Source organism: Sphaeramia orbicularis, chromosome 12, assembly GCF_902148855.1.
Source record: "Sphaeramia orbicularis chromosome 12, fSphaOr1.1, whole genome shotgun sequence".
NCBI lineage: Eukaryota > Metazoa > Chordata > Actinopteri > Kurtiformes > Apogonidae > Sphaeramia > Sphaeramia orbicularis.
The window spans coordinates 35,980,715-36,005,796 of record NC_043968.1 but is presented as its reverse complement, the minus strand read 5'-3'; the positions used below and the strand labels follow the sequence as shown (position 1 = coordinate 36,005,796).

General features: G+C 39.6%; 1 protein-coding gene across 13 annotated transcripts in view; it reads left to right on the top strand.

The window, feature by feature from the left end:
• celf2 (cugbp, Elav-like family member 2) overlaps nt 1-25,082 on the top strand; it is a 249,899-nt gene that overhangs the window by 181,273 nt on the left and 43,544 nt on the right. For all 13 annotated transcript variants that reach the window (XM_030148793.1, XM_030148792.1, XM_030148789.1 and 10 more), the window contains 3 exons: nt 8,825-8,873; nt 14,287-14,421; nt 20,441-20,520. In XM_030148793.1, the coding sequence (XP_030004653.1) occupies nt 8,825-8,873; nt 14,287-14,421; nt 20,441-20,520 (264 nt within the window). The remainder of the gene's footprint in view (nt 1-8,824; nt 8,874-14,286; nt 14,422-20,440; nt 20,521-25,082) is intronic.

Below are 25,082 nucleotides of genomic sequence, written 5' to 3'. Positions count from 1 at the left end.
ACATGTTTGTAAAATGATCCAGCGTAGCCACTCCTTTAAAATATAAAATGAAAGCTGTTTGTTTCACAGTAAATCAAATGGCAACTAGAAAGGAGAGAGAAAGGGAGAAAGCTGCTTTAAAGAGCTTAATGGACTCCTTTAGATCATTGTGTTGTTATTTAGATTTTTTTTCACATTCACATAGTCTTGCCTCACATAAAACCCACATAGAACTGTAGGGAGCTTCCTTTCATTACTACACTCCACCAGCTATAATATGTAACATTTCCACATTAAAATACAGTAGAATATTAAATATAGCTTGTACTTAATCACTAAATGACTCCAACAATGTTCAACTGTAGAGAAATCTCTTTTAATGCCATATAAATGCTCATTTCCTTTTGTCATATCCTGTTTACTAACGCTGACATTATTAGGTGCAGTTATAAAACTAGAAGCACTCGGAGAGCGCAGACCTCCGCCAAGGCTGATCAGTGGCCCCCCCCGTGGGCCCCCCCACCCCCGATCACCACCAAAATGTAATCATTTCTTCCTTATCCCATTTCCAACAAGCCCTGAAAATTTCATCCAAATCTGTCCATAACTTTTTGAGTTATGTTGCACACTAACGATCAGTGGCCCCCCCCGTGGGCCCCCCCACCCCCGATCACCACCAAAATTTAATCATTTCTTCCTCATCCCATTTCCAACAAACCCTGAAAATTTCATCCAAATCTGTCCATAACTTTTTGAGTTATGTTGCACACTAACGATCAGTGCCCCCCCCTGTGGGCCCCCCCACCCCCGATCACCACCAAAATTTAATCATTTCTTCCTTATCCCATTTCCAACAAACCCTGAAAATTTCATCAAAATCTGTCCATAACTTTTTGAGTTATGTTGCACACTAACGGACAGACAAACAAACAGACAGACAAACAAACAAACAAACCCTGGCAAAAACATAACCTCCTTGGCGGAGGTAATAACATAACATGAATATATGTCACTAAATGGGAACACAATACATTACATTGGTTGTAAAAAATGATTTACTACATGTTTTACTATCGTTAGTAGTATTATTATTAACCTAACCACCATGAGGGCTGGGGCGCCGTAAAAGGGGGGTAACATGATAAATTCATGGGACCCAGCATTTGTGGGGGGCCCATAGAGCAGTGGAGGGGGTCCAGTGGGTACAGGCTAGAAGTTGTGAAAATTTTGTGTAAGATCTGCTGTGTAAGGGTGTAGAAGTCAGGAGTCGGACATTGAAAGCATGTTAAGTTTCAGTTTCGTTTCATGCCATCGTAACCTACGTTAGTTATGGATCGCACCCCCACATATACCCCCCCACGCTCCAATAGATTGTCAAGATAATGAATTTTATGAAGGGTATACAACGTTTACCTTTCATGGGGCCCACTATTGCCAGCAGCGCCCCTGCATGAGGGTATTGTGAGGGGGCCTGTCTGTAACTCAAAAACTGCACATTTCAAATGGAACATTTCAACATAAGGTTGGTCTCTACCATAGTTTGGTCCTCCTAGAAGATCAGTATCTTGGTCTGTATTCATCAGCACTGAAAGGAGGACTTTTTGACATTCTTGTCATTTTCTCAGAAATGAAGGCAGTTATTGTTCTGAAGGGGAAAAAAATCACACATAATATGCGGCATGACAATATCTATGGATTTCTTGCTGTTTCAGAAGACAATCGGGAACAGAGAGCATAAGTTCATTTAATTTCTAAAATGCCCTTTTTGTACATTGTGACTGGTATTTACAGCCATTGTTCGTTCCCTTTTAAAGAGCTGTTCCTATTCAGTCTAATAATGAAACTGACACTGAAATCACATCCACTCCAAGTAATTACAAAACTAGCATTGAGAGATACATAATTTTTCACTGGTAGTTTGAAACTAAACTAACGCTCCCCATATCTGACAGAATAATACACAAAATCCAAATTTTATTGCAGGTTCCTGAAGGTAACCTATGGCTTTGCAGTTATTGCTGAGTAGCAGACAATAGTTTTAAAACACAGCACCACAGCAGTTCAGCAAGTCCTTATTAGTGGTTAGAGTAGTGATTTTCAGTTTGCACATTAATATGTAAATTAAATGTTAATCGATTTTCAAAGGTGTGTATTTATCATGTATTTTAGAGCAGAGCATACTGTGACTCAGTCAATCAGAACTGAGCTATGCAGTTTGTAATAAGGCAATTCAAGTGCTCCAAAAATGATTAAAAACAAACGGTGACACTTTATTTGGAGTGCAGTGTGGCTACATTACAAGCACATAATAAGCCCCTTAAAGCACAAACAAACTTACAACGTAATAATCAAACATCAGCAATTTACATTCAGCTTAACTTTGTGTCAGTAACAATACAGCTACCCTGCAAAACATGCAGCATAGTTTTCATATTTTGCAAATCAGGTTTTGATTAATTGTCACTGAGCTGCTTAGAGTGGCTTATGAGGACCTCTTCAATTATAGATTTACCAAAGAAATATGAGTCATTTTATAATAGAGTGCAGAGGAAGAGGCAAAACAGGACTTTTTCTGAAGACAGAAGGAACAATTAACTGTGACGCAGGATGTAGTAGGTAAACGGGTACAGGATGGAAATTAAGGGAAATAAAGGAGTGGAGAAAAATGATGTGGTACAATTGAATAGCTTGAATAAAACCCTCATTACAAACATGAACACACATCTAAGAATTCAGTGATGCACAAACCATCAGGACCATAGTACTGAAGTTTGTTTGGTTATAATTATTATTGGACAGTAAAGTCTTTGAATTGTGTTTGAATTTAATTAATCACACAATTATGTTTGTCCACTGATAAAACATGTAGCTGCTGATGGCATTATTCCATCTTATTTTACCCCCCATTTCAGGTCCTGCTTTGATTTGCTTTGATTCCCAAAGTACAGCGGCCTTAGGTTATAAACACACTTATTTTGCTTGAATCGGTTTTGCTTTGAGCCGCTTTTAAGGAACATCATTGTATACTTTTAGTACCTTTTAGATTAATGATGGTGTTTTATACAGTTGCGGGAAAAAAATTATTAGACCACCCCTTGTTTTCTTCAATTTCTTGTTCATTTTAATGTCTGGTACAACTGAAGGTGCATTTGTTTGGACAAATATAATGACAGCAACAAAAATATCTCATAAGAGTTTAATTTCAGAGCTGATATCTATCCATTTTCCATGTTTTCTTGATAATAACCAAAATCACTTCAGTTCTTACATCAATAGCTATGGCATTTTACTGACAAAAACAGTGCTTTTAGACATTCCATGTTTTCTTTTCTGTCTGTTTTGGTCACATGATACACACAGGAGTTAGCACTTGATTGCATAACCATTGTTTTTGATGACTTTTGATGGCCTTATAATTTTTTCCACGACTGTATGTAGGGGTGTGTATTGGCAAGAATATGGCAATACGATACAAATCACAATACTAGGATCACGATACAATATATCACGATATATCATGATACTGTTAAAAAGACAATTTTTGGTTGTTTCTTTTTTTTAAATGATTATTTCCTTGAAGAACTGAATTACACCCGAAATATGCACAAATACTAAACACATTTTTATTTGATCACAACAGGATCTGATGCTATATCACAAATTTTTCCTGCGTTAAAATTTTAATTTTGTTTTACAGACATTACAGTTTAAGATCCTGCTCAAATGTTCGTTTTCTATTAGTTCATAATTAACATAACATTATTTTTGTGCAATCCCAACAAAGGAACTGACATCTGCCTCTTTCAGAAAGTAAAAAGTGCTTTTAGGATGTTTCAAATCACCATTATTTAATAAAATAGTGTTAAACAATAATAATTAAAATATAAACAAAAACAAAAGTGAACCTCCACAACATTTGAATAAATACCTAAAAATATCAATACTGTGCTTTTTTAATATTGATACAGTATCGTGAAATGAAATATAGTGATAAACTATAGAACCGATATTTTCTTACACCCCTAACTGTATATATGTTCTTAGTTTAGTGTTTTATGTATGGTTTTAGAACTGACTTTTATTGTATTTTAGACATATTTTTAGTGTAGATGTATGGCTGTGATTTCTATTTTGTGTAACTTCTGCTGCTGCTGCCGTCTTGGCCAGGACTCTTTTGAAAAAGAGATTTTTAGTCTCAATGAGCTTTTTTCCTGGTTAAATATTGGTTATAATAATGCTAATAATAATAACAATCATTTTTTGTCAGAATGCCCTGAACTGATGTGGAGTATGTTCAGAGATGAGAACAGAGGGGTTCTGTATCAATGGCATTGGGCCATGAATGGTTTCAATTGACTGAAAATGATGTGAATGATGCTACAGCCTTCACAGTCACCAGATCCGGACTCAACTGAACGACTACAGGAGGGAGGGAGAGTTCACAGACACGTAGAATTAATGCAAAGGTGAAGTCAAACTGCTCTGGAGGCACGTGGTGGACCAGCAGCTTTCAAAGGCGCTTAATGGTGGTTGTTTTATTACTGTGTCACATATCTGTAGGTAGACAGATACATTTGTAAGCTAAATGCCAGCCCAGCGTCGGGCCGGCTGCACACATGGCTTTACGTGGGGACGTTTTTGGTTCTCTCTGCTTTTATGAGCCTGAGCGCGGCGAGGACTTAGTCGTTTTGCCGGGTTCCTGCTGAGCACATAATGAATGGCAGACTGCGACTGTGGACCTGCCAGGCAAGAAGAAACAGAACTGTGGAATTGTGGGATAGCGGAGGAGAGTCTTGCTTTGTGGGTCTCAGCGGGAGCTTACCAAGATCAAACATGTCAACAGCGCCGCCGCCCGCAGGGTATTCTGGGTAGACAGACCTGAGGTGGAGGCGCCTGAAAACCAGACAGAGTTTTTGTACCTGTGCATATGTGCTGTTTGTGTTTGTATGTCATATGAGTGTGTGGGTGCGTTGCTTGTGTGTGTGTGTGTGTGTGTGTGTGTGCACGTGGCAGCTTTTGGCAGTGTTTTTCAAGAGTGAATGACGGCCGAGCGGCGGATGCTGTCATGGCTTTTGTTTTTTTGTTTTTGTTTTTTTGCCTTTGGAGGACAGACTTTGAAATGGATTAACAAGAACTGACTTGATGTGACTTCCAGGTTTGCTTTGACATGACTTTCCTTCTTTTGATGTGGCTTTAGCCCACATCACACACACACGCACACACACACACCTCATCCATGTCCCTGTATCTGTCCTTGTGTTAGTGATACTGTAGTGAGACCACAGCCCCAAGGGGTAGCAACTATTCCTGTCTGTCCAGGCGTCTATGACCCTTTTCCCCCTGTGGTGTTCCTCTTGTTCATTGTCCTCCCCCCCATTTGTTTCTCTTATTTCTTTTTATTTATTTCTTCATTTTTCTCCATCTTGTTTTTAGATTTCTTCCTTACCCAATACCCCATATGAAATGATACTTTAATATATTCCTGATTCATTGCGAGCCACAAACACCTTCCAGTTCATTTTTACATACACTCCCTGGTCAAAAATATTCCCACAGACCACTTCTAGCTTTGATTTCAAAACACGTTCACCGCGGAAAAGCTTTTTTTTTTTTTTTTTTTTTGGAAGATGTTCAAACCTGGTCATTTATTATATTTAGGTTTCAATTACCTCATTTTTTAAACATATGTCATTACCGAACCTAAACCTGATCAACTGAATCAACCCCAGATCATAACATTGCCCCCACAGGCTTGTACTGTAGGCACTAGGCATGATGGGTAATCACTTCATCCACCTCTCTTTAACCCACTTTCAGTTACAGCATCTTGATGCAGGTCAATAATATGAGTAACATCTTTTGCATGACCACAAAGTATGTTGTTTAAGAAATTGGAAGCTACTCAGTGCATCAGTTAGGGATTAATAACTTTTTTCCAGTTGAACCATATTAATAAAGGCAGTAATCATCCAATGGAAGGATCTTAGTTATTTACTTAGATAAGTCCAGATGGGTTTCTTCATCAGGGTATGATTTAATACAGTCAAAAGCTGAAAAAACAACCCAGAATTTGTTCAGTAATATTATGTTTTAGTTTAGTTTAAATACCCTAATGTTTTGTTGGTATGCATATCGAGAATTGGAATGTTTATAGGAAATGTATTTTGGTGTAGAATCGTACAAATTACATGTGGCTCGTGGAAGTATACAATGATAACATTTTTTTTCCTGGCAAATGGATTGTTATTGGTTCATTCATTGCTTTATCTCTTTCTTTTCCTTTTTTAGCTTACTGACCAACAGGCTGTAAGCTATTATTGTCATGCGGCGTCCGGCGTCGTCGTCTGTTGTCATCGTCCGTCGTCGTCTGTCGTCCATTACAAAACTTTCAATTGTCTTCTTCTCTGAAATTACAATTCCAATTGACTTCAAACTTGGTATAGAGCTTCTTTATAATGATGTCAACAAAAGTTAGTGAAATTATTTGGATCTGGATCTGATTCTGGATTTGGTGCGACTTTGAAAAATTTTCCCATTATATAAGAGATAGGAAGTGGATGGATGCAATAACTCAGTAAATATAAATGATATCAAGTGTAAATTTCTACAGCACAGCCCTGATGGGGAGATGACCAAAACATAATGGCCACATGCTGATCAGGATCTTCTTCTGGATCCGGAAACTTACGGAAAATTTAACATGGGCTCTTATGGGGAAAACATTTCAGTCGTCTTCTTCTCCAAAACTACAGTTCTGATTGACTTCAAGCTTGGTATACAGCTTCTTTATGATGATGTCAACACAAGGTATTGAAATTATTTCGATCCAGATCTGATTCTGAATTTGGTGCAACTTTGACAAATTTTCCCATTATAACAGATAGGAAGTGGATTGATCCAATAAATCAGTAAGCATCAATGATATCAAGTTGGAATTTGAATTTTTTACAGATCTGATTGGAATATGACCAAAACATGGGCTATTTCTATAATATAATAAATACACATAACTGGGTGATAATAAATGGCATCTGGATACATTTCCCAAAGCTTTTAATTTGGCTGGTAAGCTACAGGGCCATTGGTCCTATTTTTTGTTCATTGTGTCTTTTGCTTACTTCTTTCATGTCCAAACACGTGACTGCAAATGTCAAACAAAAGCTTTTTTTACTAAAGTACTGCACACATTATTTTCTAGTTTGGCTTTGATTAGATAGATTTATTGTCTATGATTATCTTCTGTGGTTTAAAGAAGTCAGTTCAGTCATGGGGTGACACTACATCAGGTGTACGCGGTGTATTGTTCACCTTGTGTCCTTTCAGTTTTAACAAAGTGCTCTTGCTCCACCTTTGACTGCCCCCATCAGGCAGGTTTAGGAAATAATCAATGGTCTAGGTGTGTGTCTGGGATCGGTCTGGAAGGGAAAAAAAAGCAGAGTGAGGATGATAAGGAAGAGTGCAAGAGGGAGAGAGTCAGGATAAAGGTGTGTGATAGAATTGGAAGATCAAAGCCTTCTGTCACAGCGTGACTGAGCCCAGGGGCGTTATGGGTAAGACAGGGCACATACACACTCATACGGACACATGCACACACTTATGCACACACGCACACACACGCACAGCTGGTATTTGACTCTGAGTGTGATTGATACTGGGCTAGATTTGGAGAATCACTGTCATTCGTCTCTCTGCAGATCAAACAGCCACATAATCTCCCATAAAGGAAAGAGAGATGGAGAGAATAAAATAGGGACAGAGGGTGAGAGAGGAGGAGGCGACAAAGCCTTCTCATCTGTGAAGTGTTTGCTTGTTTTCCTTAAAAGAAGACCCACCGCCTTTTAAAAAACATCCATCAACCAGTTCCATTAAACTGCTTCTTGGGCACATCAGAGAGATACTCCGTAATGAAAAAGACAAGTGTAAATGCAAGCATTAGACCCCATTTACCACCTGGTATTAACATGCAATCTCTCCTTCTATGTCTAATCTGAAAAATACACAATGTACCAAGAATACAGATCAACTTCTGCTGAAGTTCTTCTTCTGCTTTGTCTTTTTCCACATTCTGGTTCCTTATGGTCTTTTTCTTGTCTTTCCTTCCTTTTTGATATTTTTCTCCATATGTGTGTTCTTTCTCCTGGAGTTTTGGTCCTGATGCTGTTCTTCATCCTTCAGTCTTTGTCTTTTTTTTTTTGGTTGGTCTTTTAACCAACAAACATCTAAGTGTTGTACTATCATTAACTACAGTATAGGAGCAAGGCACGCTAAGTGGAAGAACCTAAGTACAATTTATTTTTTTATTATATATATTGTGATTGTAGAAAAAATGCAATTATTTTCTTCAGGTGGCATAGCTGTATTTGGAATTGAGGAACTCTGGCAAAGACATTCAAAGGAGTTGCATTAAGATTCATCACGTAGGCAACAATTTAAAGGATCGTACAAATTGGTTCTGTTGCCTAGTGTTGGGCGACAAATCTTTCCTGGTATTTTTCTTCTGCTTCTCCTTTTATTTTGTGACTCACACCTTGAGAGGGCAGAGCCTGCTTCGGTTGTTTGTTTAAATGATCAAGAGTGATTGTGATAGGTGGTTTGCTGTGAATGCAGAACCCATGTGTCACTCACCAACAACAAACTCTCTGTATCAAGAAAGCCGATTTGTGTATGGTTGCCCAAGATTTGCAACAAAACTGCTGTTAAATTTGATATTGAAATGTAAAGAGGTATGAATAAATGAATATTCAAGCCTTTTTAAAAATGTTTAGAGATTCATTAAAATAGTGCTGGATTTATGCATATGTCCATTTGTTATTTAATACCTTTTGTTGTTTTTCTGTCTCCATAGATGCACCACCCTATTCAAATGAAACCTGCAGATAGCGAGAAATCTAATGGTAAGTGTCTGCACACAAATACACACATGCTTATCAGTAGCCTCTTTGAATTGGTTTGGTAATAGCCACTGTTTCTCAACCATGTGTTTGATCAACACTCGACGGGCAGAAAGGATTGAGAGAGAGGAGCAAAGAAAGAAAGAGAGAGAGAGAGAGAGAGAGGAAAACTGATATATATCAATATATTTTATATGTGTGATGAATTATTAAGGTACTTCAGAAGGAGGTCAGTGAAAGTTGAATTGTTTTGGCCTCATGGTGAACCAGTCTCTATCCCCTGTGGCAGCACGCTTATATAAACATGCTGTATGCACTCGCACACATACACCTTAATATGTCTGAGTCATACACACACACTCTGACACACTCTGTCCTCAAATCACCCCATTTTCATACTACATATTGCAGATCTAGTACTGAATTGATTTCCTATACCGAGCCTCGGCCTCTATTTCATTTTATTCTAACGAGGAAGCTCCTGGACAGTATATACGACAGGAAGCATCAGGTCGCATTTAAAGAGCTATTCTGGGTTCCTCAGTGTCCTCACATCCCATGAAAAGACTTCCTTTTCCTTCCCTTCCCTGTTGTATGACAATAGCACACACCTGAGTTAACTTATTTTCATTTATAAGTTAATCACATTCCATTTGTATTTCAGGAAGTCAATGACAATTCATCAAAATATTCAATAATTCTAAATATCAAAATGATATTTAAGTTATTTATTGTGACATGGGCAGTGTTACTCTAAAGACTTCTGTCCATGTGACACATATTGTATCCTTAAACTGTAACATTTTCTTTATCTGTTCTTTATTCTGTTTATTTGCCTGTCTTTAGCGATCATAGACACCAATCCTATAATGTTTATTAAGTTATAAACATATTACTTTTTTATGGAAATCATGACAACTAAAGAGCAATTAATCATAAAGTCAAGACATGTATCGTGGATTATTCGTGTTCCTTTAGTCCAGGGGTCATGTCCTCATGTACAAGTCTGCAGCAGCAGCATCATGTTTAACAAGGGAATAGATAAGTAAAACAGTGATAACACAAGGTGCAAAGCGGGTTAAGAACAACAAAATACAACCATCGTAAAAACAAAGACAAATTCCAATCTGGTAAAAACAACATAGGAAATCTAAAAAAACATCTCACTCATTGATTAAAGGCCAATGAGAAAAAGAGACAGAGCCTGTCTAACATCTAAAGGCAACTGGTTCCACAGTTTTGGGGCAGCAACAGAAAAGACAAAGTCCCCATGAAGCTTCTTTTTAGGGAACTTTCACACAGCATACTTGAGTCCATATCGTACTTTGATACGCTCACACCTTTCCTGCAGATGTTGCATTCACTTGCTCATACTGCGGCCCGTGCCCGAGTACAAATGAGTGTTACAGGGCCGAAACAGTAGGTGGTGGTGTGGAAGGACTTCTGTCGTTATCCTACAAGCGCAGAAGTCAGAAGAAGACAAACCCTCACCTATCTGTTAGCCTGTTTGAGGCAAAGTCAAGCAGAGTGACCTTCGTTGTCCCTGATATATCACTGAGTGGTTCGGTTGCTAAGGCGAGCCTGTGCTGTGCAGATCCAAGGCTTTTTCAGCAGACAACAGGAGCACCATCTATGGTCTCGTGGTGATTAACCCACTTCCGTTGTTAGAATGGTGATTAGGTCACTTCCGGACTCGGGCACAGATCGCATTCACACAGCAACGTACCATAGTGGTGTCCGGGCAGTCCGGACCCAGGACTACCTTCTCAACTGGACTCGGGTACGGTACTCGAGCACAGAACGGATGCATTCACATGGATAAAATTAAGCAGACTTTGGGGTCCAGCATACTCGGATACAGACTCGAGTACGCTGTGTGAAAACACTTTTAGTTTTTGGAACCACAAGCTGCAGCTGATCTGCTGACCTGAGAGCACGAGGTGGGGGCGTAGGGGTTGATCAGGTCAGACAGGTAGGAGGGGGCAAGGCCATTAAAACATTTAAAAGTAAATAAAAGAATGAACTCAACAACTCAAATCAAATAAAGCGAAAATGTTCATATTTATTTTCAGTACAACTCTGGGCTCTGGACGGTTAAAGGTGTTTTCATCTAAAAAATACAATCACATGTTTTATCACCTTTATCACACTAATGCTACTGTATCTATGCATCATAGGTGTGAACTGTTTTGTTTTTGTTTGCAGTTTGACAAATGTATCAATAATGTAGTAGTGCCCCTATTGTGGAGCCAGGTAACTCATGTAATAATGTAAAAGGGGGTGAGTGATATAAAATGAAAACACCCCACCATAATCCTGAGAAGGCTGTCTTTGTTGTGACACGACTGAACTGCATGTTGCTTCCGTCTGTTCATATTGGCCCCTAGGTGCCCGGTGGGCCAATTGAGCAATTATCCATGAATTTAATGTTCCAAGACCTAAGCTCCAAAACACTGCAGCCTCCCAGTCATCCCAGCCCCAGAGAGCGTTTTAACTTTTCATGTAGAATATTTCTCAGTGGAAAGTGTCAGTGGATTATCCGAGGTAGCAAAGCGGGAGAACTTTCAGTCGTGGATATCAGAAAATCTCAGCAAATAAACCTGAAACTATTTGCATGGCCAGATGCCACCATGGGAGAAAATTTGTGTTTTTGCAATTTGGGTGAAGTGACCCTAAAAGCAGAGTAATTGAGCAGAATACAAAAATGGATACTATAAAGCCATGAGTGGGTGAACTGAGCATTTAGAGCGAGGGTGTTTCAAAAGGAGTCTCCCAAGTTTTAAAGTGTTTTTCTGATACCTGCAGGTAACCCTGTCAGTGTATCTATTAAAATCAGGCACTTTGCTGTAACTTTACATCCAGGAAGAATCCTTTGTGTGACTCACAGATGCTGGAGTAGCATCTTAACCCTCCTGCTATATCACTGTCCACTACAGGCGAATACAATAAAATGACAGGATCCAGCAAGGCAGGGGAGTGATCTTTATAAAAACCATCCTCCGCTCCACTGAAATATAGTGAAATACGACTTTATAAGACATAACTATGAAAGTAATGGTGGTGGAACTTAATAAAGCAGCCCCTACTCACAGCTCGAAGTGTGAAATATAGAGCAGACCATACGTAACATATCCATCCACTTAATGGTAATGACCTTTAATAAACTCAGCATTAGAGCAGCTGTAACAATGACGAATAGCTGCTCAGAGGTTTATTAGTTTAGTCAGTGGAGGAGATGGAAGAAGGAGACTGAAACAGAGATGTACAGTAAAACAAAGAGATAATAATATTGGTAAATTGTGCTTTTTTTCTTTTTTTCTTTTTCGGTATCTCTTAATGTTCTGAAGCTCAGAGTGAAGCCAATTCCGCTCCAATTTATCCCAGAATGCAGAGCTGACTCCAGATCATCCCAGAGCCGGCTTTATGAGTCTTATCACCCGCCCGCCTGTCTCTGCGCCTCGTCCGAAAAACAGAAACAGTCAATTGTAACGATATCTCCTCTCTTTCTTTTCTATCGACGCTGAGTAAATTAATTACATTGCTGTTAGACTTGTGGTAATCTTCCTCTGGAGTGATGCACACACACACATACATGCTGTGTACAAAGGAGTTAAAGCTTTTTGAAACAACACTTATCTTGGCAGCGTATCCCGATGGTTTGTTTTTTAAACACACAAACAATTCAAACAGCCAAATAAACAAGTGCGCTATTGATTTCCCAGAGTGCAACAGACCGCTTATCTCTTTCGCCTCGCGGTAAGAGCTGACAGTTTCCTCATTAAAAATGAATTGGATTAGCATTACATTGAATGTGGTGGGAACGCATAAACACACACACACACATATTGTTTCTGCGAGCGATCAGGATTCCGCTCTCAGCCCGATTCGCATTTAACCTCACGCTCAGTCACAGCCGAAACACCAGCCCAAGTTTCTCAGCGGTACCTGCGGCCGATCTCACATTCCTGGAGATTGCACCGGAGAGGGAGGGATTGTGTCAGCAGCATGGGAGAAACGGAGGGAACCATGAGGGAGGGAAGAGGAGGAAGAGGGTGAGAGAGGACAAGCTGGAGACTCTCAGCAAGCAGTCAGCGTTGAAGTGATAATGAGACATTGATCAGAGCTGCACAGATGGCATGATGAAATACATGAACTCTGTCTGTCTTCATCTCTTCCCCTCTGTCTTTTGTCTTTCTTTCGCTCCTTTTTATTTTTCGCTGTTGCTTTTGATTGGTGTTTTGTTCTGTTTTATCCCATGGTTTTCACATTTCTTCACTTTTTTTTTTTATACTTCTCCCTCTTCTTTTTTGTTGTCTTCTATTCCTTCATCTAGTTATTTATTATGCACATTAGGTCAAGCACCTTTTACCCTCTGGATTTTTTTAAACAATACAGAAAAATAAAATAAATAGATACATAATTAGAAATCCTCTCTCACGGAAATTATGCTCACTTGCAAATATGCAAATCTAATTACATTAACCCTTTCATGCATAGTGGTCACTCCAGTGGACAACTGTTGTCCTGTATATTCATGGGTTTTGTTGTTTAAGTTGCATGTCAGCCAACACAGTGGAAACTAAATGCCTCATCCCATACAGTACAATTCATACTGTTGCTGTAACTATTCTGTTCTTAATAAACCTGACCTGCAGTGACATGTTTAGTGTAAATCAACAAACAAAACAGTTTTGTTTTGTTTTTGTTTTTGATGCATATTATCTCCATGAAGTGAATAATAACTAGTATTAGAGTATCTTGAAATGTGGGAAAACATCTGATTAGCAGCACAAAAATGTTTTTATTGCATACGTTTTCCATATCACTTTCTGATATTAAGTTTTAAATACATGTTTCTTTGCTTAAAAATCAAAAGCATGGTGTCCAGCTGAGTGGACATTTTTGTAACTCCTTAAAAGAAACAAAAAACAAAACTGGATTGTATTGTTTTTTTCATGCCTAAAGAGGAATAAAAACGCTCAGGAAAAATATCTTGACTAAGGTTCTCATTGTTCATGCATGAAAGGGTTAATATAATAAACGTAATGTCTTCTGCATTATATTACAAAAATCTGTGTCTTGAATGTGGTGTGAGGAAACAGAACAGTCCTCTTTTTGTGCCTAAACGTAACCATTAAAACATAGTAATGCTGTTGTTAACTGAGTTAAAGGGTCTTGTGGTGGAGGGAAAGAAGATGTCTGTGAACGATTTACATGTGTACCACCTCAAAATTACAATTAACATAATTTAAGTGTTTTTAATAGGAAACATGATGCAACAGATGCACCATTTATAACAAAGTGTATTTACAGTTACAACTGATAGAGCTGATTCAACAAAAGTAGACACACAATGACTGAACCTCTTGTATATTCACTGTCTTCCTTTTCATTTTCCTCCTCGCTTGTTCTGCAGCGGTGGAAGACAGGAAGTTGTTCATCGGCATGGTGTCAAAGAAGTGCAACGAGAACGACATCCGAGTTATGTTCTCTGCGTTCGGACAGATCGAGGAGTGCCGGATCCTCCGAGGTCCTGATGGACTCAGCAGAGGTGTGTGTCGCTCCGACTCTATTTTATGCACACTTAAAGCTGCTCATGTAAAATATTACCAGAACGGCCTCCAGCAGCTGCTGCTCTTTATTAAATTTACCTGTGTCATGACTCAAACATAAAGCCACAGAAGAAGTCTTTTCCTCATCACTGTGTGAGAAACAAGGGGCTGGTTGATTCAAGTTAACAGCTGATCACATATTCAACCGATATATGAAGTTACCTACATTAATAAGAACTTGTTATTATAACTGTTTGTATAAGCGGCACAGGATTTAATCACCAACAGTCTGAAAAATCAGAAGAGGTGAAATATCAGATTTTAATAATAGATTTTAAGTGAAAACCTCTTTTTTCTCTTTTTACTGCACAACTGGCACCTCATTTGTGTAGTGACACTCTGTTTTTTCTTCTTAGAAGTATTCCCTAAACTGTCAATGTCATACGGAGACATTGTTTACTGTGAATGTTGGTGATTAGTGTCTCCTTGCAGTAAGAATCTGAAAAACGCAAAGATCATCTGGCGACATAAACTTCAAGAAAAAGTTTAAACAAATCAGCTTCTTGTGTGTACATTTTATGACCATCATACCACATCTACACGTCTGTATAACGCCACTGAGCAGAAAATCAATCTGGTAGTATGACTTTCAGTCAGAAGCCTCCTAGAAACAAAACCAGACAAGCATTGATGCCGTTGATCCGTATATATCTGCGTTTGATCCAGTATTCTCAGGTTTGCATCTTTTTCCAAAGACTCAGAAGCTCATTTAAAAAATGGCATTTCTCTCTGAGCTCTACCTCAACAATAAAATTATCTTTCATTTTGAGGGCGTTGTGTCAGACCAGCTGCCACTTGAAACACAGTTGACAATTTCTTCAAGGTTTCCAATGAGTCATATGAATACAAATGAAGTGGAGCGACATCTGGAGGCTGTTGTGGCCACTGTGAATACATGCTTCTCCTTTTCGCTCTATATATCTCTTTTCCCTCTCTTCTTTTCTTTTTTTCTTCCCCTCTTGCTCTCTCAGCCTTAGCCCCCCATCATCCCCCTCCTCCTCCTCTGCCCTCCTAACCTCCATTCATATCCTTCACCTTCCCTGCAGTTCCAGTTTAGCCTCACCGTAAGCTAGTTCAGAGCTCTCTAATACTTCCACACTGAGGCTGAGGGCATGTTTAAACCTACAGCCTAAATCAGGAAACAAGCTGCTCTGTTGCATTTGTTCACTGAATAAGGTTATGTTTTATACAGCAAAAAGTCACATTATGGCAGACACTCTACTGTCAAGAAGAGACCTGCAATGTTAAAACCAGACCAGACTTAAAACAGATGCTATTAATGGAAAATTAATATTGCTGTGTTTCTATCACCTTATTTGGCCCATATTGACCAAAGCAAATTAAGCATCTTCATTTATGCAAGTAATTTCTTTACTTAATAAGAGAGTGGCTATAGTGGGAAAACTCTAATACAATAGGCTTTTTTTGTGGCATATTCTATTATTAAGTGCTTCATAATAGCTAATAAAAGTCCAATATGCTACTAATAGGTATGCTAATGAGCAACTAGTTATACAGAATGTATGTGCTGTAACAGATAATGTAAGATTTGCACATGCTTGGGTTAAAGTCTATTTTGTGCACGAAGCCAGTCATTTGTTGTTGATCGCTGACTGCTTTTCTAAGATAACATTTGCTGATGTTGTTGCTGTAGAGGTATTGAGTTGCTCAAGATGGAGTGTAAAGACCAAAGACCTCTACATAGAAAACAGTGAACAGGCTGTTATCGTGGATCTCATTCCATTTTTCAACTGACAGTATAAGCTCAACTTGCCTTGACTTTTTTTGTTTTCCATTATTCGAGAGCAAGGACCACCAGGTGCTATCAGATACTAATCCTTCAGTGGGACATAAAAATCGTGCACATCGCCGATTGGGTGATCCAGACTTTCTCCATTGTTTTGGAGCCATAAGTAACCATATTTGAACAAAAGAGGAAGAACTAAAAGAGTCAGAGGGGTCAGAGGTGAGGTAACGCTCAGCCTGACGTCTCGTTAATGAATGGAAATATTCAAAGATGGATCACTTGTTATAGGTTCCAAATAAAATGGATGCAACCAGAATGAGTCCTGGAAAAAAAAAAAATTATTGAGTTAGTGTTTTCTGTGTAAGTTTATAAGAGCCAGGACATTTTGCAGCCATCAGTGGTATTACAACTTTAAGATGCATCCACAATGGCTACATTTTGGATCTGTGGTCCGTCCCCCTTGGTCAATACGTATGACACCAAACCAAACTAATGACCTGTTTTATAAAGCATCAAGTCTCTATGTTGATAAATGGACCCCACAACTTCTAAATGTAAACAACTATATTCTCACACCAAAATACACTTCATATAATTATTAATTATTCTGGAAACGATACAGTAGCTGCAGTCACACTGAAGATGCACCCATACTGAAGGGGTATTATACCTGCAGTGAAAATGCACCATGTTTCTGGCAAAACCAAGCAAAGCTGAGTAAAGTCAAGAACTCAAGCTGAAACTGTCAGTGGAGAAGTGGCATAAGCAACTAAGAAAGTCATTATGTTATAAATGGGGTTAGTTAACATCAACAAATGATCTGCATGACAAAAAAACATGGTGTTCATTGTATATTTGTTAATGTAGCCTAATGGCAAAACCAAGAGTTGTAGAGCAACATCAGAAACCAAAATCAGACCTATTAACAGGGTAAAGTTGACTGAATACTTGCTTAAAACAAAAACAAAGGGAAAATGACTAAAGCTACAGGAGTAGGTTCACAAGGTTGAGCTAAAACCAGGTCTTTGCAAGTTCCACATCTATCAATCCCATCTCTACTGCTGAACCTCTGTAGATAGCTATAGCAGTAGCACAGGGACCCCTTCCATCATCAACCTTTCCACCTCACACAAACACTCACCTACTCCCTGCCTCCCCTCCCCCCTTCCCTTTGTGGTTTTTATGTGCTGAGGAAACGGAGAGGCTTTTGAAACCCAAACTCTCTGTCCTCCTATTCCTCCTCCTGTCACATGAGCTGTCACTGTCATCGTCACGCAGGTTCAATGTGGATCTGTCGTATAGTTTTGTTTTGTTTTTCTGTGGTCGTCACATGTTATGGATGTTTTATTGTTGACTTGAGTCTTATCTTCTAAATGTGCCTTCTCTCTCTTTCTGCACAAGGTTGTCTTTACTTAGAACCAATCTTTGCCTCAAACTACAAACTCAAACTCCCATGCTCCTTTGCTTCTTCAAATAGCACCACTCTCCCTGTTGCTATCTATTCACATTGGCTGTCCTAGAATCCTCTCTCACACCAATTTGTCCTCTTTTTCCCAGACATCCCACATCGACCTCCTTCCTTCCCTTCCCTTTCCTTCTTCCAGCCCTTTTCAGCTCTTCTCTTTTGTCCTCATAAATATTTCAGATGCGATGGCCAAATCCTAGTTTGTGTAGATCTAATATAAGCCACTTAGCAGCTGACGCAAGTTAAAGAGAAAATGCTGGTGGACCAGTTTAGGCCTGGCTAGTAAATAAACAACCCTAACCAGGTTGGAAATAAATAGGTCTTTTAGGATTTCTATGTGCCTGCAAGTCCCAGAGGCCCTAAGTCCCACCTAGCTGTGCTGCTGAGCTCCTATTAAATCGTGGTATCAATCAGAAGAGCGCTCCACCATCCCGCTATTAATAAAATATGGATCACACCACCAGTGGATGGCTGGGCCTTGGGAGCTACCCTACTTTCATTAAAGGACTGTTTGGTTCTCCACTGACGACAGAATGCGGCCCGTGAGGTATTTTTAGTGCTCAAGCCACGTCCCATCTCTCAACTGTGAAAAATAAGACGTGCACCAACCAGCCAGGAAGCTTTTACTCTAATTTTTTATTTCATAATTATCATCAACTTGGACATTAATGAATCAGGAAGTTCAGGATTTCTTTATTTAGAAGCTCCAATGTGAGAAAAAGGAGTTTCCACTGATGTCGTAGGCAGCGGTTTATAAATAGAGCCCAATGTACCAGGCCAACCCCAAATCCAAGTCCTACCTCCAGGACTGATCTAGTTCTGGGGCAGCAGTACTGCAGAGGATGGGGCAACCTCCTGGAAAGGAAGTGGTTAAATGACAGATTGTGGCCCGTCTAAAATAGGCAGTCCCTTGAATCAGTTGAAAAAATGACCCCTTTTTGAATGTCCTATCTATGGTAACAGCAGCCAGCACAGCTGCCCAGCAACGCAAAGGACAAATCAGAGTGTTTACTAGGTCAGCACCACCAGACCACTTTCTACCTTTTCAATGTTGTCAGTAAGGCTGCTGTATATTGAAGGTAAACTATAACAGATGCCTAAATATTAGACAAATGACTGGAAATACAGGCGTTTAAAGCCTTGACAATTCTCAAAAACATGTACAAAGGGGGTAAATTGAAAACAGACACATTTATACTTCGTCCTCCATCTGTGATCCTAGTGTTTGATGGTGTATTCCATTAAAAGTCTACATCAGAGCCTATAACAACTTAAAGACACTTTATTCTTCTGTTAGGATGCTATGCAGTTTTAGCCTTGCTTGGAAGAATTCTAGTCAAATCTAAAACTGAAATGGTTAAAAAAAAAACAAAACAAAACAAAAAAAAACAGGTTATGCATGGTCAGTTCAAGGGCATGTCTCTGCTCTCTGTGAAAAGCCTCTGTCCATCCGTCACTCTCAGCCTCGTTCTATCACAGCAACAAATGGCCTTTAATAGACGTGGATGAAGACAACGATCTCATCTATTCCTGAAACACGTTTTATTTTCAGCATCTCCCCCTTTTCTGCTATCTCTAATTCTTTTTTTTTTTTTTGCAATACCGCCACGTCCATCCATCCTCCCCTTCCTCTTTTCTCTCTGCCTTTTCATCCTGTCCACACTGCCAGGTAGACGCCATCTGACGACCCCAGCTATTAGTTTTTTTTCCTCTGCAGCCAAGCCACGAGTCAGCCAGCCGAACCTGAACGCATGTGTGTATGTGTCTGTGTTTGTGTGAGAGCATGCATGTAATCAGTTCAGGCCTGGCTGCGCTAACATGGCTTGGTGAGTTTGTTAGCATATTATTAGCCCGGGGGGCTGTTGAAGCACTTCTCACATTATCGACTCTAATCACTCTCTAACCAGCCAGACAAACACAACCTTGCATCATCCCCAAACCCACAAACAACCAATAGCAAACCGATAAAACTAAATCTGGCTCCATCCAATCTTGATTGGCTAAAGTCACTGTCAGTCATGATGGAGGCGGACCAGTCCTCTTCATGTCGTCGTCTCTCTGTGAATTGAAATAATATAATTTTCTATTTGATTCCCATCTTCCTTAGCCCCTGCAGATATTTTGTCTCACCCCAGCTCACCACCAATGCCTCCACCACATCACTTTCTTGTTCGACAAAGAAGGAAAGCGGGCACCCAATCAGACACACAATACAGACCCAAATGAATTCAAATCACTTTCATGCAAATTTGAAGCGATTTACATTGTGGGATTGTTGAGAGAGAGTGGCTGAATTCAGGTATGACTAATTCAGTCAGTGTGTAGGAGCAAGAGGAAAAAAACAAAAGACAGGGACAGGAACAGATTATGAGGAAAAGGCCATCACCAGCCGGTCCAAAAGGCCTGGAAGTCATTATCTTTGTCTAAAATGTCCTGAGGTGGCTGTGGATGGGGTGAGGAGATGGGATGGGGTCAGGGAAGGGTTGTGGTTGTCATGACACTGTGTTGTTTCTACAGCGATTGAGAACAATGTTGTCCGCCTGTGAGCTGTTCTCTGTATCAATCTCTGTTTTGGGTTTTTTTATAACAACGACGTGTCCAACCCTTTTGTCTTGTTTTTGTTCTTTCTTGTCTTCCCCTTCCTCCTCCTCCTCCTCCTCCTCCTCTTCCTCCTCCTGCCCTTCTGCCCTCCCCCTCCTCCTTTCCACTGTCCCTCCATCCCTCCCTTGCCCTCCCTTCCCTACAGGATGTGCATTTGTCACGTTTTCCACCAGAGCTATGGCACAGAATGCAATCAAAGCCATGCACCAGTCTCAGACTATGGAGGTACTGTACTCTTGCCCTTTCTCAATCTCTCTCTTTTCTCACTCTGGCACTTATGTTCTCACTCTTTTTATACATGCACTTCACTCTGGATATGTACTGGCAATTTAATGTCAGTCCGATCTTTTACAAAGCGCTTCCTTTCTTCCTTTTCTTAAATAAAGTCTTGTTAGTTTAGCTATTGCTACATTTACACAGCACCTGCAAAAGTATTTTGATTGAAACATGGCGTCATCATCATCATCATCATCATCATTATCATCATCATCAGGCTGCCTTAAATTTGTTTCTTTTTCACTAACAGTACAGACGTCTTAACACAGTGCTTAATAATGTGCATGTGTTCACTTAGAAACCACATAATAACTACTGCCAAATGTCTTTTCAACTGTCTTGCCACCATTGGATTGAATATAAAAGACAGCAGCAGTGTGTGTTTTGTATGCGGATGCTGGAATTTAAGAGTAAGAAAATTGCTTGCAGAGAATAAAGCCCAGTCAATTTTATTTATATATCGCATAATCACACATTTGTAATATCAGTAAAGATGCACTGTGTAGGATTAAGTGGTATTCAGGCCCTGTGTCCCCCTGTCAGGCGGGTAGAAGAACCTAGAATTGCCATTAGAAAAATGAAAATGGTAAAAGACAGCCAGTTGTTGGTTTGTACTGGGCCACTGTAGAGACCACCTGCTCTCTTTGTTGATGTAATAGCTAAAACATTTCTTATTTGTAAGTGATTATAGACTAATAAAAACTAATTAACAATAATATATTCCATTTCTGCACACCGATCACCCAAAGCCTACACACTGCAACTTTAAAGTCTCAATTTGAATGAGAAAGCACTTACAACAGAACACAAGAAGAACAGAACAGAAAAATTGGGAGAAAGTTGAGGCTAACCATCAGAGCAGCCATGCACATGGGGTGTTTTGTACAGAGTAAACAGAAGTAGCTGTAGCCATATTTAAAGACAGAAAGCAGCAAGATAGACAAGCCTGTAACAAGTAGGTGTTGTGGAGTATTTATTTATTTTTATTTATTTAATCAGGAAAGACTTGTTGAGATTAAAAAATTATTTTAAAAGAGTGTCCTGGCCAAGATAAGCAGCAGCACAGTTCAGCAGGTTACAGACAGGGTAGATATACATATACACTGATGTCATATGAAAGACAAGGCAAGTATCAACCACTATGTGCAAAGATAATAGTTTAAGTCTTACATGAATTAAGCAAAACATCTACAACCAGATGTCTCTGCCCCCATGGCATTTAAAGTCCTTAAAAGCAAAGACACACCAACCCGATTTTCGGCAGTCGGGCAGTCTGGTGAGGTCGGTGACATGAGTCTGGTTGGTGTGTCCTGTGCGATCGGCCATCATTAATGCCGTCAACAGTCTTTTTGGCCGATTCAACATGTGTAATTGGCCACTACCAGTAGTTCAGTCGGACCGATCTGATTGGTGGAGGGATAGCCCTTGACTAGTGAATCAGTGAATGAGAAGTTTCCATGTGAATACAACTATGCCAAGGTTCTTCACACTATTATTGTCTTCTATAATAGGTCATTCACTGCTCATATCGTATCTGAATGAGTAACAGTCAGTGTTGACTATGGACTTCATTCATTCCATGAAGTGAGCACTATTAGTATTGTTAGCATAGTGCGATTTCTCCTTAGTTTTCGCTGTGACACATTTCTTCTTCCACAAGAAGAAGCTCGAGAACTGACAGCATCAGTATCTTCTTATTACTAACCATCCGTTCAACAAGTACAACAACAACCCTTCTGGACTACTCAACGCTCTCTGCTGACAACGACTGATGACAGCGAACTCTATGTTTTGGTCTAGAGAGATGTTCCGTCTTTTTCCTGTTTTACGTTTCGTGCAAGCGCAGAATGTATGCTGAAGTTGATAGTCGATTTGGTGTGTTTTCCACACTTTTTTGACCACGTCGGGGAGACGAGAGCCGACTCATCAGTCGGGCTACCTTTCTGGCGATGATCGACAGTCGTGTTGGTGTGTTTTTGCCTTAACAGTCTTCAATGAAACCAGCTCCTTAAGTTTCAGGTCATTTTGTAACTGATTCCAAGCAGAAGCTGGAAGTTTTCCCGGTTCAATTCAGACCTGTGAAACGGACAGAAGTAATAAATCTTTAGACTAAAGACTGTAACTAGCTGTACATATTTGACAGATGTAGTTTTGAGGATATGAAGGAAACAGATCAAGGATACATTTATAGATGAGATCGTGCCAATGTGTCAGTATATGTGGACAAAGCAGACCTTCCAATGTGAACATACAGCAAGCAATGATGAGTGACGGCTTTAAAGAGCATTTGAAACCTCAGAGCATCGAAAGTATCTAGAGCATGTGCGGTAAGATTTGATGGGATGCATGCATGTGCTCTACATGGACACAAGTATTGGGACGTTGGACCATTACACCTGCAGCTTGCAGGACATCTTATTCCTGGTGATTTTATGCACCTGTTGTTAGGGCTGCTATATGATATTCCCAAAAATATTAATGTGATAAAAATATTCATGTCAGTTTGTTTCAATAATCATCACAATAAATGTCAAATCAGAAAATCTAATTTTTCTGGTTATTTATGGTCAAAAGAGTATTTCAGTAATCTAGAGTTAGAACTTTCAAACAGTTATCAGGATAAAAAAAATTGGGGGCAAAATTAAATGAAAACAAGCCTAAGGTTGTATGTGTAAACATAATAAATGCGACGACAGAAAAATGTATATTGCAATGATACTTATTACAACACAAAATTATGACTAGTGCTGTCAAACAATTAAAATTTTCAATCAGATTAATCACAGGGTTGCTGTGGATTAATTTTGATTAATTATGATTAAATATTCATTTTTAATCTATGTTAATTGTGTTTCATTTTGCATGAGCAAACAGACTCAAGAAATAAGGGAATATATATGCACTTAACATGTTTATTAAACACCTTCAGCAGTTTCATCAAAACAACTTGAAACAACTGTTCCGTCTTGTTCTTTGTTTGTCCTCATATTTCCATCCAGAGGGCCAGCGTTTTGTTTAGTGTCTTCCATCTTTATGGGTTGGTTCTGCTGCCTGTCATTACCAGATCAACTGCCCATTTATTCATGTGTGATGCTAACTTTACTTGGACAAACTGCCTCAGATGCGTTGGCAGAGATGTTCAGAGTCATTCTGTGCTGCAAATGGGTTAATTGCATAAAAATCTTTAATCATATTAATCATGATGATGGATTAATCCACATTAACGCGTTAATTTTGACAGTCCTAATTATGACATTTGCCTTTATTATTTTACAGTCAAACCCTCTCTTAGCAATGACACATCTGAATTCAAGACCCAGGGGTCACATGAGGTTTGATTTGTGCTGTAGAATAAATTTTCTGGTCAACATGAATTACCAACATTATTATTCTTATAGTTGTCCTCCAAGGAAACAGGTTCTCAGATAAAACTTTGGGAAACACTGGTGTAAAATTTGATTTTCTATCCTTTAGCATTTGCCAACAACAGATGCTGAAATGAAAAAAGAAAAAACCTCCAGTGTTGTTTTTTGCAACTAAATATGCAGTCCCCATTATGAAGAGCGGAATTGTCAGTGTATCATAGAAGCCTGGTAAGATGTGCGTTGGTAAAAGATGTAGAATAGTAGGTCGGTGGGTCCAAAAAGTGGGTATGCACATTCTGTGGTAGTGCTGTTGCTGAGTCGCATCATGTTGGAACAATACTCTAAAAGCCAGACTGCTTTATGTGCCTCGAAAAAGCTTGTCTTGTTTTCCCTCCTTTTTTACGCTTCTCACAGATTTTTCAAAGTAGACAAAGTTTGGCAAATTCCCAAAAAACAGTGAGAGAAAAGTGAGACCTTTGACACAGCGGGCCACAGTGGGCAGGCGGTGTTACAGACCTCATCAGCTGCACAGCGACCCCGGCCGTGCCGTAAATGGGGAACGGGCTTCAGCTCCTTTGTGTTCCCCAGGTTTTGGGGCATTCTTGTCAGGCCGATGACAGGGCAGGGTGACGGCAGCTGTGATTGGAAGAGAATTACACGGTGTACGACAAATGTGAATGTGCGCTTGTACGAGTCAGACATAGAGACAAAAAGTGGTAATAACAGGCTGTGTTAAAGAAAAAAAAGACAAGTGGCATTCACCCCTGTAGCCCCCTCATTAGAGCTGATCATGATAATCACGTCTACTATTGATGTGTTCTGACCCTGACACGACGAGAACAGATGCTCCTCCCTCCGTCCGTCTGTGGATGTGTGCGAGAGCAGGGATTTTCTGTTTATGTTGTCACACTGCGAATATCAGTGAAGTGTCTGTGTTGATTTATATGGCCTAGCAGCAGCAGCAGCGTGTCTGTCTTTCTGAGTAGAAGGAGTGACACTCTCCTCCGACAGTGTTAGTATTAAGCTAGAATTATCCTCGCTCTGAGCAGTCGTCTGCCACAATGGGCCGGGTAAACACTGCCAGTGTCCCTCGCTTTTATCAGGCGCGTAGAAAAAAGCCTTAAACCATAACACAACGATATTGCA